General features: G+C 41.9%; 1 protein-coding gene across 1 annotated transcript in view; it reads right to left on the reverse strand.

Annotated features, from left to right (window-relative positions):
- Positions 1 to 14,693, reverse strand: part of NUAK1 (NUAK family kinase 1) — a 47,229-nt gene that overhangs the window by 5,866 nt on the left and 26,670 nt on the right. Inside the window, exons 3-4 of the mRNA XM_048301242.1 lie at positions 7,578 to 7,729; positions 6,232 to 6,297 (exon numbers count right to left, since the gene is read on the reverse strand). Of these exons, the coding sequence (XP_048157199.1) occupies positions 6,232 to 6,297; positions 7,578 to 7,729 (218 nt within the window). The remainder of the gene's footprint in view (positions 1 to 6,231; positions 6,298 to 7,577; positions 7,730 to 14,693) is intronic.

Below are 14,693 nucleotides of genomic sequence, written 5' to 3' on the forward strand. Positions count from 1 at the left end.
GGATTTTACTTTTCTCTCTCAAGATCCCTCAGAGAAGAAGGCTTCCCAGGTTAAATCCTCCTGATTAGGAACAAGGATGCTTTGGTTCCATTCACAGACAGACCACCAACTGACTGCAAACCATCAGTTGGTAATTTTGTCCTGGATGAATTTCATATGCTGGCAAAGATAATCTCATACTGGGAAGCCCGCTGTCCACTGACTGCTCTTAATTTTGTATAGTCATTAACACCAGAGGGAAGCAAGCAGAAAGTACCACCCTTCTTATCACACACATGCAAGCCAAAAGCCAAGACCTTTACATTCAACAGGAGGAGGCAGGCAGGAGTGCTGCAGGAAGCTAAGCATTACTGAAGAAAGAGATTTTTGAAATCATCTGGAATGTAGCTACGCTTGAACTAGGGGCAAAGTGAGGCAGTCGCCCTCTCCTCCAGACTCAGGGACATGGGGCTGAGGAATCTGAGCTGTTAAGCCCATGAGATGTCTATCACGAGATAATAAACACAAGTCTGGTTCCTAATTAGAAACAATGGGCCCAAATCTGGCTTTCCCAACACAAACAAAACTTCCCTTGGGACTGTTGGGAATTTTGCCCATGTAGGAATTGCAGGATCAGGTCCAAATATTTTGTTTACTTCAATTCTCTGTTCTTGTTCTTACAAAACAAAGGCTGAGGATAGCAACACCAAATACTCCCACAACCTCTGCATTTTTTGGTTCTCTAGCACAAGGCAACACATCTCATTTTTATCTTGCTTCTGCTTCCCAGAGATACTTGTATTACTGCCCACAATCAACATAATGCCTACAGAAAAGACATAAAGCACAAGCATAAAAAAGGTATTATAGCTATTAAAGACAGGAGTTTTCTCAGGGTTTTCTTCACCTTATTCATGTCTTTTCTACCAGAAAGAAATGAAATCCCAGGAATTTTCACAAGAGAAAATTCAAGAAAACACAAAGTGAGTGGGAAAGAAAAGGATTTGCCAGCACCATCATTCACTCTTGGCTTTTTGAAGTGTATATCATCAATGCCTGTAATACCTGTTGAATTGCAATGTTTAGTGAACTCTTGGGAGAGGTAAAGTCTTTGTCTCTACAATCTCAACTTCTACAGCTACACTGAAAAATGACACAGTTGAGACCAAAACAGGAACATAGATACACTCTATAAACAGATATAAATAGATACATATAGTTGTTAGATACTTTCACATTAGAAATATAAACTTTTTTAATATATCATTTTTATACACTTTTTAAAGTCATAAGTCAGAGATGAGATTTCATGCTTCACCCTTCCCTATTTTGATGCTTTGCTTGTGCAGGTGTTTCACTGACAATCTGAACTCATCCCGCTCAAAGAGCAGCTGATTTCTGCTCATTAATTTTAATTCATCTCACTTCATCCATTCATAGATTGAATTCACTCGGTCCCTCAGACAGTGTATTATCAACCCACAGCAGAAAAGTCAACCCTTAAATAAATGCGGTTTGTAAAATCTTCATTGTATGGCTGGAATGTCATTGAAAACAGCTGGTGTACAATTGCAGTCTGCAAACATATTCTCATGGCTCAGATTGCACTTAATTGCCTTAAATTCCACTTTCTTATCAAGTCACCCTGCCTGGCTTGCAGGAAGTTGGTTTTAAGCCTTATGAAGTGTGCCCTGTCAATCAGGGGAAGAATGGGATCATTTCAGTGTTATAAATTCGTGCTGGTCATTGATTTTTATTTTAGTTCAGGATGCAGCTAAGACAAGAACAAACACTGCACAGTGTGATTCCTTATGAAAATACATTCCCTTACCACTATGGAATGTATAAAATGCATGTGGATGTGCATGAATATATATATAGGGATACACATACCATTGTTCACTCTAAGAAACTCTCAGACTTGGGCATTCATGTTTTCATTTTGACCATTCAGGAAAAGAGTATTTATGTTACAGTCCACTCCCATGCTCACAGACTGATGTTTATCAGCTTTTCCCATTAAAACTGTCATGCCCCCCGAAACAAGATTAATAGAAGCCAGAATTACTTCATGTTCTTGGCACTTAAATGGAACTAAGGCATCAAGTCAAAAAAACTTCCTAAATTGGGAGGAGCAGAAAAGTAGACTTTTATTCTCCTTGCTTCAGGAGTGTATGTTCATACCTACTGTTAGCTCTGATAACAGTAAATATAATATAGCTATTATTGTTGAAGCGTGGGATATAAACTCCACAAAGTTCACACTCATAGAAATTGTCAGTTTTATCCAACTTAAGAATCTGTCTCTCTGCACTGCAGCTAGAGAAATAATTAGGTCTCTTAAAGCAAATGAAGTGTATGTGCAGTTGGTGAGCCTTCCAGTGAAGTGAAGCCCAACTCCACACACTTACTCTGTATATACGAAACCCTCGTGGGTTTTCAGTGGTTAGGCTGATTGGTGACCCCTTACCAGCCCAAGAGAACGTGCAGTGAGCAGGATTATGTTACTGTTACACTTGCATTGTTCTACTCTTCTATCACTTCGGGGTTGATCATACGGTTTACATCAACCTCTGCCAGACATCTTTTCTAGCCCAGGAACCATTTCTCATCCCTACTGTGAACAAGGAGGCCCCTCCATCGTGCCAGGCTGTGTGACACAGGTGTCCCTGGGGGGTAGCTTGTGGCATGGGGCAGGAACACAGTATTTGGATAGTTCAGCAAGAGGCATTAATTTCCTGGCCACCACACAAGGCTGCAGTTGCTCCCCATGTCCCTGCATGCAGTTTTGAAGATTTAGGCACTGGGGAGAACTGCAGTGCTTGAGGACATGTGGTCCTCATCAGACCAAACTGCAGGAGCTATGGGCAGATGGAGGCAGCTACTTATTTGCCCCGCTGCTGTTTCTTCCAGTAAATTCATGCCTACAATGAACCAAACACTAGCATGCTCGGTCCTTGCAAAATGGATGAAGAGAAGCAGGCACCACCAAAAGGCTTTTTTGAAGACCACCAAAGGCAAATGCCTAAAGCCATTGTGAATCTCTTCTCACAAAGGGCTTCCTAACTCCCCAGCTCAGGGCAGCTTTTTCAATGCTTTGGAGCTGCCTTAGCCTTCCTGCCTGTCTGACCCTGCCCACCTCCAGCTGTGCATGTTAGATATGTGTGCATGTTGGATCTCACAAGTGTTTAAAGCTCATTTGATTCATTTATGTTTGCTGCATTTAGTGGTTTTCGGTAAAAGTCTGCAGGAAATAGTACTGCATACAACAAGTCCATGAAAAACCTAAAAATACACCACAGATTGGATCACTTTCTTCCCCTCATTGCCCACCACCTCTGGCATGTGGATATGCAGAACTCTTCAAAATGTGTAATTTTGTGTTGCTTCCAGACACTGGTGTTTCCTTGTTGCTGTATTCTAACATGACTCTGCTTCCAGAGACTTTTACTCACCATCACAGCTCTTAAAAACAACAAAAAGCCCTTCTTATGTCTTCATACACTCCTCCATGACCTTCATTTAATTATCTAAAGCTTAAGAAAGGTTTCCAAGTTACTGTAGTAGCAAGTAAAATGGCCTGGGGCCCTTTTAGGTCAGATAATAATTTCTAATGGATTACTTGTCCTTTTTATTTCCTGTTTTAAAAGTATTGCTTAAGCTGCTATGCAGGGATCTATTTTTACAACATTATTTTTTCTTCACATTATTATGACATGTTATTGTAAATCATAATGCATAGATCACTGGCTTCATCAGAAATATGTATTTAATTGCACATTGCACCCAAGAACAAAGAGATTCCTTTAATTTTCTCATTCTTAAAATCAAACCGCCAATTTTGTGTTTGTAATCCACTGAATTAAATATGAATACTGGGAAAGTACAGATAAGACTATCAATCCATTTCTAGAAAATGCCTTCCCCTGGATATGTGAAGCCATCAGTCAATACCAAACCCCAAACTGCATTTTTTTTCTGCCTGAATTAACCACATGTAAATACTCTCAGAATGAGGACCTGATAAATGTACTCCTAATAAATAATTTACAGTTCCATATGTGTTTCCTTGCCAACGGTTACTGTTTAGTGAAACAAAGAAAAAGTGGGAAGTAAAATTCCTTGCAAGTAACACAGAAACCACAGCAACATATTCAAAGCTTCAGCATCAGGGAAATAGTGGCTGTCTGCTTAACATCAAGTATTCAAAGCTGACCTTAGTCACAAGGTTTAAAAAAAGAGAAGACAGAGGAAAAGGAAAACCATACCAAAAGTCACCTCTTGAAGCAATCCAAATTCAATCACTGTTGACTGTAAGATGTATGAAATACCAACACCTTCCTGAGTTCAGTCTGTTTTTCAGTTTCATGAGACCCTTTGCAGAAGTAGTTACCAGGGGACAGCAAAGCAGCCACTTGCCCATGCCAAGGCAGCCTTGCCTGCTCAGAGGCCTTAAGATTGAAGAGATGTAGCTGAAGAAAGGCTGGAAATATGAAAAATACCTACAGCAGCTTAAACACAACGCAAGTCAGGAAAGGGAAACGCTCAAGAAAAAGATGTCCAAATGACTGGAAGGTATGTGGGGAGGTACAGCTACCTGAATTTCTTCCACAGCAGTGCCACTCGCTGTGGCAGCTGAAATGCATCTGTGGTTCTGAAGCCCCCGGGTCAGCTCCAAGTGCGGACCAAACACAAAGCTACCTGTCCTTGCCCCATCCTTCCGCTCTACCCGCAGGAGATCGACGCCCATAAAGGAGAGAGGGGCGGGAACAGAGCCTTCTGACAAAGCTCAGCTCCCCAGAGGCTTGAGGAAGTGATTGGTTTTGCATATGAGGACCACAGTGCAGAGATCCAGCCCACCACAGCTAGCAAATTCCACAAATTCCTCTTTTCTCTCAAGAATTCTCTGATTAGCTGGGAAGATAGTTTGGCATGTAATGTGGAAAGAAAGGTCATCCTGCCTGAGGAAGCCTGATTTGTATACAATGTCCTAGAAAGGTTACTTTTTGTTTTCAGTGCTGCTGAGAACAGCTCTGGCTGCTGCAGACCGTGTCCCTGTAGGAACAGGAGAAGGGAGGTCTGCTCCAACGCTGGATGCTAACAGCAAAACATCCAAATATTGCATTAGATGGGCCTTCTGTAAAAGACTGTTTTTGGAAACCACATATTTATGTGCCTTTAATCCACTAGTTGATCCAAGTTAGCTTCTGTCATCAGTGTTACATAGATGGCAGCTACCACATGTTACTTTCATTTCCATTGCACATCAGCTTGAAATGAAGACAATCTCTCCAGTGTGAAGCACAGAAGGCAGTGCCTGCAGCCCCAGGGCTTTCAGAGGAGACAAAAGGAAGACCCAGGCTATTTAGATACTGGGCTACGCAAGTAGCTCCTTGATTACTTTTTTAATTAAATAAGGATGCTAAAGCGTCAGCAGAAATTCTTTGGTGTTCCTCACTCTGCTTGTTTGCCCATGGATGAGCACATACAGCCACCCTTACATCCAGCTACCCAAGGAGGAACAAAGTTGAAAGTGAAACAGGTTCAGCCACCTGGAAATTACACTTATTTTATAGGGAATATATATAGGATATATATAGGAAATTACACTGGAAATTAAATCTCTGCATTATTTAACTTTGTGCTACAGCTATAAACAATAGAAGAAAAAGAGAGGAAAAAAGGTCATTCCCATGCTTTCACTGGGGAGAAATGGCATGGAAATGACATCACTGACATCACCATCCAAAGTATACGTTTGTGTCTGAAGTTCCAAGGCCATTTCCTAATGAAGCACATGTGCTTTACTAGGTTTATTTTGAAACTCTATTTGCTTATTTTCCAGCCATGATCAAAAGAACATTCAGAGTGTTCTGTAGGAGGCACTTGAACCCTGTAGACCAGAACAGTTTTTTCCTAGCCCCAGAAGCAGCCAGCAATAATATCATTTGTACAATAAGCCCAACTGCACGAAATGCTCTGCTGTTTCCTGCTAGTGGATAGATACTGCATTGGGAATCATGGCCTTTGCGTGGCAGGACAGGGCTTTCTCCCCCACAGTCTGCAAAGCTTCATTTAGTGTGTATTACTGGGAATCGGTGGTCTCTTCCCCCAACCTCCAAGCCTCTGAGCCTCTTGCCAGATGCTGTTGCTTAGTAGCAGTTACCATAACAATGGCTCTTCTAATACCTTGGGTAAAAATGTTATAAAACATGCAAATCCATTCTGAGAAGCTGAGAAAAAGAATCCTACCTTAATATTAAAATTGTCATCGAGAAGAATGTTTTCCAATTTTAGGTCCCTGTGGACAACACCGTTCTGAAACAAGGAAGAAAAAAATGAGGAAGAACATGAGAAAATATTGGGAAAATTAAAGGTGAGCTGGCAGGGTGGTCTTTGCTTCTACATTTCAGGGCTGGTTTCACTGTCATAACACTCATGGCCCAGTGACTAGTGACAGGCACTGTATTAGTCACTTGGTGTGTGGTTAAGGGAAGAATGACTGGAATCCATCCTCCCACAAAGACTCTAAAACAGCAGGGGGTGGGGGGTGGGGGGCTGGAGGGTGTCTTTTCGGAACTTAATTCCATCCTGGATCCTGCCCCCACTGCATGAAAGCAGTATATTCTTCCCAGGCACCAGAAACCAGTATCTGTCAATGACGTTAGCCCCTACAAAAGCCCCCATTCCTCCAATGAGCAGCCACGTGGATCGGGGGAGTTATAATCCCAAAGGATTGTAAATATTAGGGATGGAAGCAAACAGACTGGGTCTAGGTCAGAGCCTTCTTTACAGAAACTTGGGAAAATTAACTGCATCAGGAATGGCACTGCAGCTTTTCAGCACTCCACAGTGAGGACTTTGAGAAACACCCTTGTTTATCAGAATTCAAGTAGAGATTTAAGTGTTTTAAGAATTCCAATAAAAACTGTGTTAGCTGCTCATTGCCTTTAGCCTCATAAAAGTTTTGGGTCTATGCAGCTGTTTCATAAACAGGATAAAATGTCCGTAATGACAGCCAGTCAGCTACCTTGGGTTTAATTGCTTGTCATTCCAAGTGGGTACCATGATGGATGAGGTCATTAGCAAATGGTATCTTTCCCACTACATCTGGTAAAGTTACTTTTACCTATCCAGAATGAGTATGCACTAAAGCTCATACATGAACCTCATAGCTTTCTCTTGGATTTTTCTCTCATATATCTCCTGTTCTAAAGTTGTTTACCAGCATATTCAAATTGCAAACTGGCATTTGTTTGAATGCATTAATATTAATGTTGTAGAGGTTATATGGGATGCCTTCTCTAGTTGATGCTGTAATTTTTGAGTTTGTAATGTCAGGAGAATTATTTCAAAGGCAAAAATGCAACATAGGGCTAAAGTAAGGGTGTGTCTGGTATCTGCCATAACACAGGAAAACATGATTAAAAAAAGGCCCTAGTTCAGTGTAGTACTTTTAATGAAGATCTCCTTTTGTACTGATAAAATCACATGCTCTGATACTTAATAATGAAGGCTGTTGCCTCAGACATGCTTTGAAATATATGCCAGAAATCAGCCTTGAAACAGCATTTTTTACTATGAAATCCTTTGCTCACCTTGTGGCAGTAATGCACAGCAGAGACTATTTGTCGGAAGAAGTGTCTTGTCTCTCTTTCGCTTAATCGCCGCCTCTCACTGATGTAATCATACAACTCTCCTTTACTTGCGTACTCCATGATGATCACAATCTTATCTTTATTTTCAAACACTGCACAGAATAAAAGAAAAGAAAAAACGCCACAGCTGATTCAACACATTTGAAAACTGACACTTTGAAGAGTGAAGAAGACTCAGGATGTCTGAACGCATGCTTGATCACCACTGCAGCCTGGAAGATGTACTCACAATCCCACTGCAAAAATCAAGTTCCAAAGCTACTTTTTACCAGAGGAAGATTACAACATCTCAGACCAAGAGAAGGAAGCTGAGGTTATCCTCTCTTTCACATGGCTACATGAAACTCTTTGTCTCAAATAGTATGGGGTCACAGAGTGGCAAAGTCAACTTATCTTAGTGAGGTGAGGTGAGGTGAGGTGAGGTGAGGTGAGGTGAGGTGAGGTGAGGTGAGGTGAGGTGGACACTTGTGTCAGTAACACATGAATACTAGCTCCTGCTCCAGCAGGGACTTCCTTGTACCAGTAGCCCGCTTGAGGCCAGAGAACAGAAGCAAACTGGAGCCCTCATATCATTTGGAAAGGGTTAATAGAAGGCAAAATGAATTCTTGTCTTCAGTGACTGATACAGGATTGCCGTTTGGCTTACAATGACTGTTGGTTGGCTTTCACCTACCACCAAAATCTAACAAGTGAACTGATAGATGTGTCCTCCTCCATCCCAACTCCGTGCGACAGCATGGCGGGCATGAGCACCTGGCTGCAACGTCTCCAGAACTGTACAGCTCCTGTCAGTGTTGCTCTATACCCCATCTCATGCACCCAGCTCATCCTCAAGCTTCCTTATCTCCTGCCCCTACCATATGTCCCACCACATGCACAGACTGCGTGCTGTAATCCTCTGTCGCTTGCGCAGAGCCGGCAGCAATGCACAACTCCAGCGTAAGCAGAGCAAGGAAAATGCATCTAATACACATCACAGCCCGACTCTTCTCTGGGGCCCAGAGTATGCTGTGTCACATGCTGTCAAGGACTTCACTGTGAATGGCAGATAACTAATATTTAATCTAGTAAAGCAGGCTGTTAATAGTCTGGAATTGCTGAAATGTCCTGGATACTTCTCTTTTGTCACTGAAAATCCACTGCAACCCACTGGAAACTTCCTGCACCTGCCATAAATAACCTCTGCTATATGAAAACATGGTGATTTTCCTTTTCTTTTTGTCTGTGGCAGCACTGGTCACACTGGCAGCAAGGCATATACAAATTAATGAGGTTAAAGGGTTTATTACACATAGTTTTGATCAGCCCTACTGTAATGATGCCTTCCTATATCTCTTCATCAAAACTCAGCCAGTGGTCTTTGGTGATTTAAAAAAACAGAATTAAGCTTCAGTTTTTGCAGTGAAATGTGAAGCTGCCTTTCTCAACACACAGGTATTTGCTTCTCTTAGGCTTTGTCTCATGTCCTCTCACACCTTGTCACTCAAATCTACAAGCCAAAGCCTCTGCAGTTCACTCTAACACCCCTGAACCCCAGCCAAACAGCTCTGATAAAAGGGAGAGCAAACAGCCAGATAAAATTGGCTGCTTACTTGTCTGCTGGCCTCACTGTACCCCGAAGCAGAGGCTCCTGCCAGCGATTACATCCTATGTGCATCCTCATTAGCAATAAACTTTGGAAACTGGAAAAGCCGTCTCTGGATGGATTATACATACAGTATCCTCTCCAAGAATGACAGACTGATACTGTCTGGGAAAAACTGAACATGCCCCATGTCATAGAGGGAAGTGCTGTGATGTGTTACCAATAAAACAGTAATGCACACATTCATTTCTCTAAGCTCAGAAAGGCTTGTTAGGTACAGGCTTGTTTAAGAAGGCAAAAAGAAATAGTTTTAGTAAGCTGAAACAAATCACTGAAAATGCTCTTATATAAGAGATCTGACTCGAAACAAACAGATAAGCCACACAACAACAACAACATCCCCCCAAAACCCCAGCTGATTCCATGAGTTATCATGAAATACATGCATGTATCATGCACATATAGTGAAGATGCCACATGGCACAAACGATCTCAGTGCACTTTCATGGGAATGCACATCCCAAGCAGTTCCAGCTGAGGACCACCTTCAGCTCAGAGGCACATGTGCCCTTGGCTCTTCTTGCCCCACTCCCTCAAAAGCTGATGCCCTACCAGGTGTTCAGTTCTGCTGATGACAGTAACAGCAATAACAGCCCTGACATGATAAGAGTATTCTTCCAGGCTGTGTTTTTATTAAAGTTTTGCCTTCATTACTCAGTCCTAAGAATTTTCTCAAATCATCCTTGATGTTCCGAAGTTTTAAATTCTAAAATCTAATTTTTTTTTTACTCAAATTTGCCATAGTAAAAGAAGTCCTGATCCAGATGTATTTTACAACATTTCTATAGAAATGAGGCAGAAAGCATTTGGTTTGGAGAAATGTGCATTCAAAGGCACTTTCCATTTCAAATTTTCTCTTATACCCACTAGGAAACTGAGATAACACCATCAAGCTGAATTTAGGAAAGTATAAATCCCTGTTCCAAATTTCAAATTTTTGTCATAAAGCCACACTCAAATCAATGAGAACATAATCGTTCCAGTAGCTCATATCTGGCTTTCAGTTTACCAGCACATTCTTCTTCATAAGGGAGAATTTTGAGAGGGAAACTATCCTTGAACTTAGATGACATTGCAGAGGCCTCCTCACCATCAACCACAGCTGAACAATTAAAGAATTAAACAGCAATTTGTTTCTCCACCCAGGAGCAGAGGTGAGTAGGGAGGTATTTTTTTATAACTGCATCATTTCACTTCAGAGCACCTCCACCGTATCAGCTGAACCTCATGAGTGGGCACACAGCTACTTCCTGCAAAGAGGGAACTGAACAGCAGACAAAAAATCTAAAATGAGAGGTGCTGCTGAAAGAAGAGGAGGTTGAAAGGCAGTGGGATTTATGTCTATACACACACACAACCTTGAAGAGGAATTCAGTGGTCAAGACTATCAGGCAAATGACAAGGTGGTATTCTGGCAAATCTCAAACCATCAGCCAAGTGCACCATGAATTTTCACAGTAGTATTTAGGATGTCAGGCAGGTTTCACACAGGCACTTCTGAATTTCCCTTCTGAGCACAGCGTGTAGTTTTATAAACATATGCTCAAGAAAGCCTTGTGGCCAATGGCTGGGGGAAGAGAGGAGGGCATTAATTAAAGGCTGGATTGACTTACTGCAAAGAATAATGAGGTAATAAATATACTGCCCTGTTAGCACCTGGGCTGTAACCTGTGGGCTGATGATGGACGGGTTGCCTCCATATAGCTTCTGGGACTGCTTGGTTCACTCCTGTTTTTGCTGCAGATGATTTATTACCTTCCATCCTACTGCATATTCATTCTGAAGCTCACCCCCACCTAGAAGTGTGCTTGAACCCTGGCTGCACCTACTGCCAATAGAGAAGCATGGCTTTGGCAGGATGCTGAACCCCAGGAGCCTCCCAAAGCTTGCTGCTTCTGGGATGGCCATGTCATACAAGCCTGCTCCTCAACCCTGAGCAAGGTAAAGGGAAGGAGGCCATGTACAAGTGAGGTGGGGCTGCTTTAGCTTCTTTCAAACCATCAATACTCTGTAATTGGCTGGCCAAATTAGGTAAGTGGAGAACTGTCAGTATCAACATCCAGATATAGATAGCAGGGGAGATGGCCTGTCAATCAAAAGTCAAGATGGGGGGTTGCTTAGATACAAGCCATGAGCTTCACGTGTTAGAGGGGATGGCAGCAGGAGAAATGCTTGCTATGGGCTGTGTACCATTTATCTCTGAGCCACTGTGTTTATCTTCACCACTCTGCAACCTGAGTTACATGGAGAGCTGCAGCAAGACCTTGATGTGGCAGGAGGGCTGCTGCACTGCCTCAGTCATAGTGGTCAAGTGCTGCTGCAGAGTAGTGCTTGCAAATCACTACTACTCCTTAGCAGACAGAGCCTGCTGTTTGAGAGACTGACTTCGGAGATGACTACACTTTATGTGGCCACAGGGGAGGAAGCAGGGACAGCGGTGTGAGAGCACATCAGGAACCAAGAGCAGGAACAGCATGAACCTCAAGGTGTGAGGAACAATGTGATTGTAACCCCAGGAGATGAGCAAAGTACTAGGACATTGGCCACAGCAACGTGGAGAAACAGCATTTTCCAAGGGGCTACAAGCTTGCCTGGGCTTGGTCTGGTCACTCCAAAAGCCTTGGGAACCCAAGCAGCAAGGGGTGCTTAAGATACAGTGGTCAAAGATTTCTTACAACTTTTCTTTAAACTCCACCCTTAACTCTAATGTGTTTGTTTCTTTTTTAAAAGTGACAGAAAAAAATTCTATACTTCCAGACTGGTAATTGAACCCAAATCTGCTGACTTCAAAGTTCCTTAAAGAACATAAATGTGGAACTGGGAAAGAATTTCACTCCTCACTATCAAAGACACATCTGAGACAAAGTACATTTTGTAACATGAATAATCTGTCCCTCTTTTACAGGTTTTTCTACTACAGTAATAGTTCTTGCATATAATCTCTCCACTTATTTCCATTTAGAGGCTGTGAAATTATATCTACAGCCTTCCATTTTCCAAATAGTGCTGGTTGACCTCTTGCTCATCAGCACTCTTTTTTTTTAACCCTACTGCCAAATTCTTCCCTTTAGCTACACCAAAGTCACCTCCTCTGAAACTCATGGGACAAGTCTGACACCAAATGAGCATACTCACATTTCTTCATTGCTAAGATGTGCTTCACCCTAAAATTGTTGGAAGCCCAGATGGGCATGGTTTGCAAACATCAGTCAGAAAGATTTAATGGTACATTGTACGCCTCTCTATTAGTTCACTTTGGACTTAATTACTACCAAAATAAAAAAAAAAGCAGGCAGTTTTGCCCTTCCTTCAAGCTTGTAGAACACTAAAGTCAGAGTGAGTGCTGAGGGGGGTGGATTTTTTCCCCCCCAAAGGTCTACCTCCTTGTGGGCTGATTCCGTTTGGTTTACATGTAACCCTGGGGTAAGGATTTTAGTTTGTTAGTTTAAGAGGGGCGGCCAATCTCTTCGCACTGGAACCATTTGAATTCTCCTCATGCCTTTGCTCTCTATCAGAGCAATCTCCTAAATTAGTTCCAGTATGTTGACATTCCTTCCATCTGGTGTCTTTCCATTCAGCGGTATTTTTATTACTCTCCTAACAGCCGCAGACAGAAGTACCTTTCCACTGCTACAAAATGCTCTTTTATTAAAGGTCAGCCAAATCAAAAGAACAAGCTAGTTTGTTTTTAATTTTGGAGATGCAGACTAGAATAACCTTTTCATTCAGAAAATTCATGTATGACCCAATTACCTCACTTTTGTAATAAGGCTTCAATTATTCTTCAAAAAGACATGCAAGTACTGAAAAATGTCTTTTACCTTAGAAATTCAGCCTGATTCAGCTTTTGTGTTCTTGACTGCTTTACAGCCCCTTGGCATAATTTTTGTTTAGTTGGTTTTTTTAGTAGTGGTAGTATTTTTTTACTCTTTTTAAGAGAGCATACAGCAGACATGAAAATATCCCAGGTCCAATGAGAAAACCACTTATATGCATACACATAAATTTATGCATATGCTTAATTATAATTGAAGATACCAAGATATAAAGTATGTGTTTTAATGCTATGCTTGTGTTAAATTGTTTTCCTAAATTATGGCCTTATTCAGCCAAATTGTATCTCCTTTTAAATTAAAGGAACGTAGTTAAGATCCTGCAATAATCTTTTTAAATCAGACAGCATGCTATAATTTACTCCCCAGAGAGGAGATTAAATCAGAATGAGAACCATTATCCTTGGTGAGGTTGTTTCTCAAAGAGCAAGACTGAGGATATGCAGATTGTGATGGTTTGCTCTTTAAAAGGAAGGAAAAATGACAGCTGCTAATTTGGCCACAATAACGTTACACTAATTGTCTTTGTTTCAGCAAAGAATACAAGAGCTAACTCCCCTTTATTTAAATTATGATTAAAACTGTCAAGGAACTTCAGACAAGCAAATATTTACATTGCTACAGTAGGACTGTGTAAATGGGAAGATGGAAGTAAATTTCATCGCTGCTGGCAATCAGTTTGACATTTAAACTGGACCTGCCAGTGATCTCACATGTTTGAGTTTACGTCATGTCCAATGAAGTGCTGTTTAGGTGATCACCCTGAAAGACAGGAAATTCATAAAGCTGGGGTATGGTAACTGAAGAGTTAAGTTTGTTTATTCTTGTTTCATTAGTATCTCCAGACACTTGAAATATTACTTGATGTTCTTGGATGTTATCAACTGAAAACAATGAGAATAAAGCACTCGAAGGTCAAAAGCCTACATAATTAGAGGAAATCAATTAGAAATGTGGTTAAACAGTATCACTGCTGAAGTACTTTCTCTTGGCAAAAAAAAAAAAGAATCATTCCAGCTTTCCAACTTCCAACATTCTTGATTAAAGCCCAGTCACCCACGTGATGTTTTAATGGACTTGTGGCTTTTTCAGGTACTTTGCACACAGAAGGGGTGGGGTCATTAGGCACCAAAGTTTGTTTTGATTATGTCTGAAAACCAGGAGATAGCAGAGGCTGGGACAGAGGCTGGGACTGCTCTGAACTGTCACAGCCTGAGATAGGTGACTGTTTTGCCACCCTGGCCCCTGGCTGCCTGCCCCACCCCGAGGTGCACACGCAGCTGACGGCGGGGGGCACTTGTCTGAGCTGGTGTTGCTGCAGGGATGCAGTTCCCTAGCAATGGCTCATGGCCACACACCTTAACAGCTGCCACACAGGCAGATTTCTGACAGTGCAGCTGGTTTTGCTGATGATGTGGTGACTTGACTGACACAGCTCCCCACACTGGAGACAGGCCTGTGTGTGTGTGAAACACCAAGCGTGTTTATGTTTTGTTGCACGAAGTCTGGCACAAAATGCGAGATTGAACACGTATTTGGCAAGTGCAGTGAGTATCCTGGAATATTATGCCACTGCTG

Source organism: Corvus hawaiiensis, chromosome 4 (assembly GCF_020740725.1).
Source record: "Corvus hawaiiensis isolate bCorHaw1 chromosome 4, bCorHaw1.pri.cur, whole genome shotgun sequence".
NCBI lineage: Eukaryota > Metazoa > Chordata > Aves > Passeriformes > Corvidae > Corvus > Corvus hawaiiensis.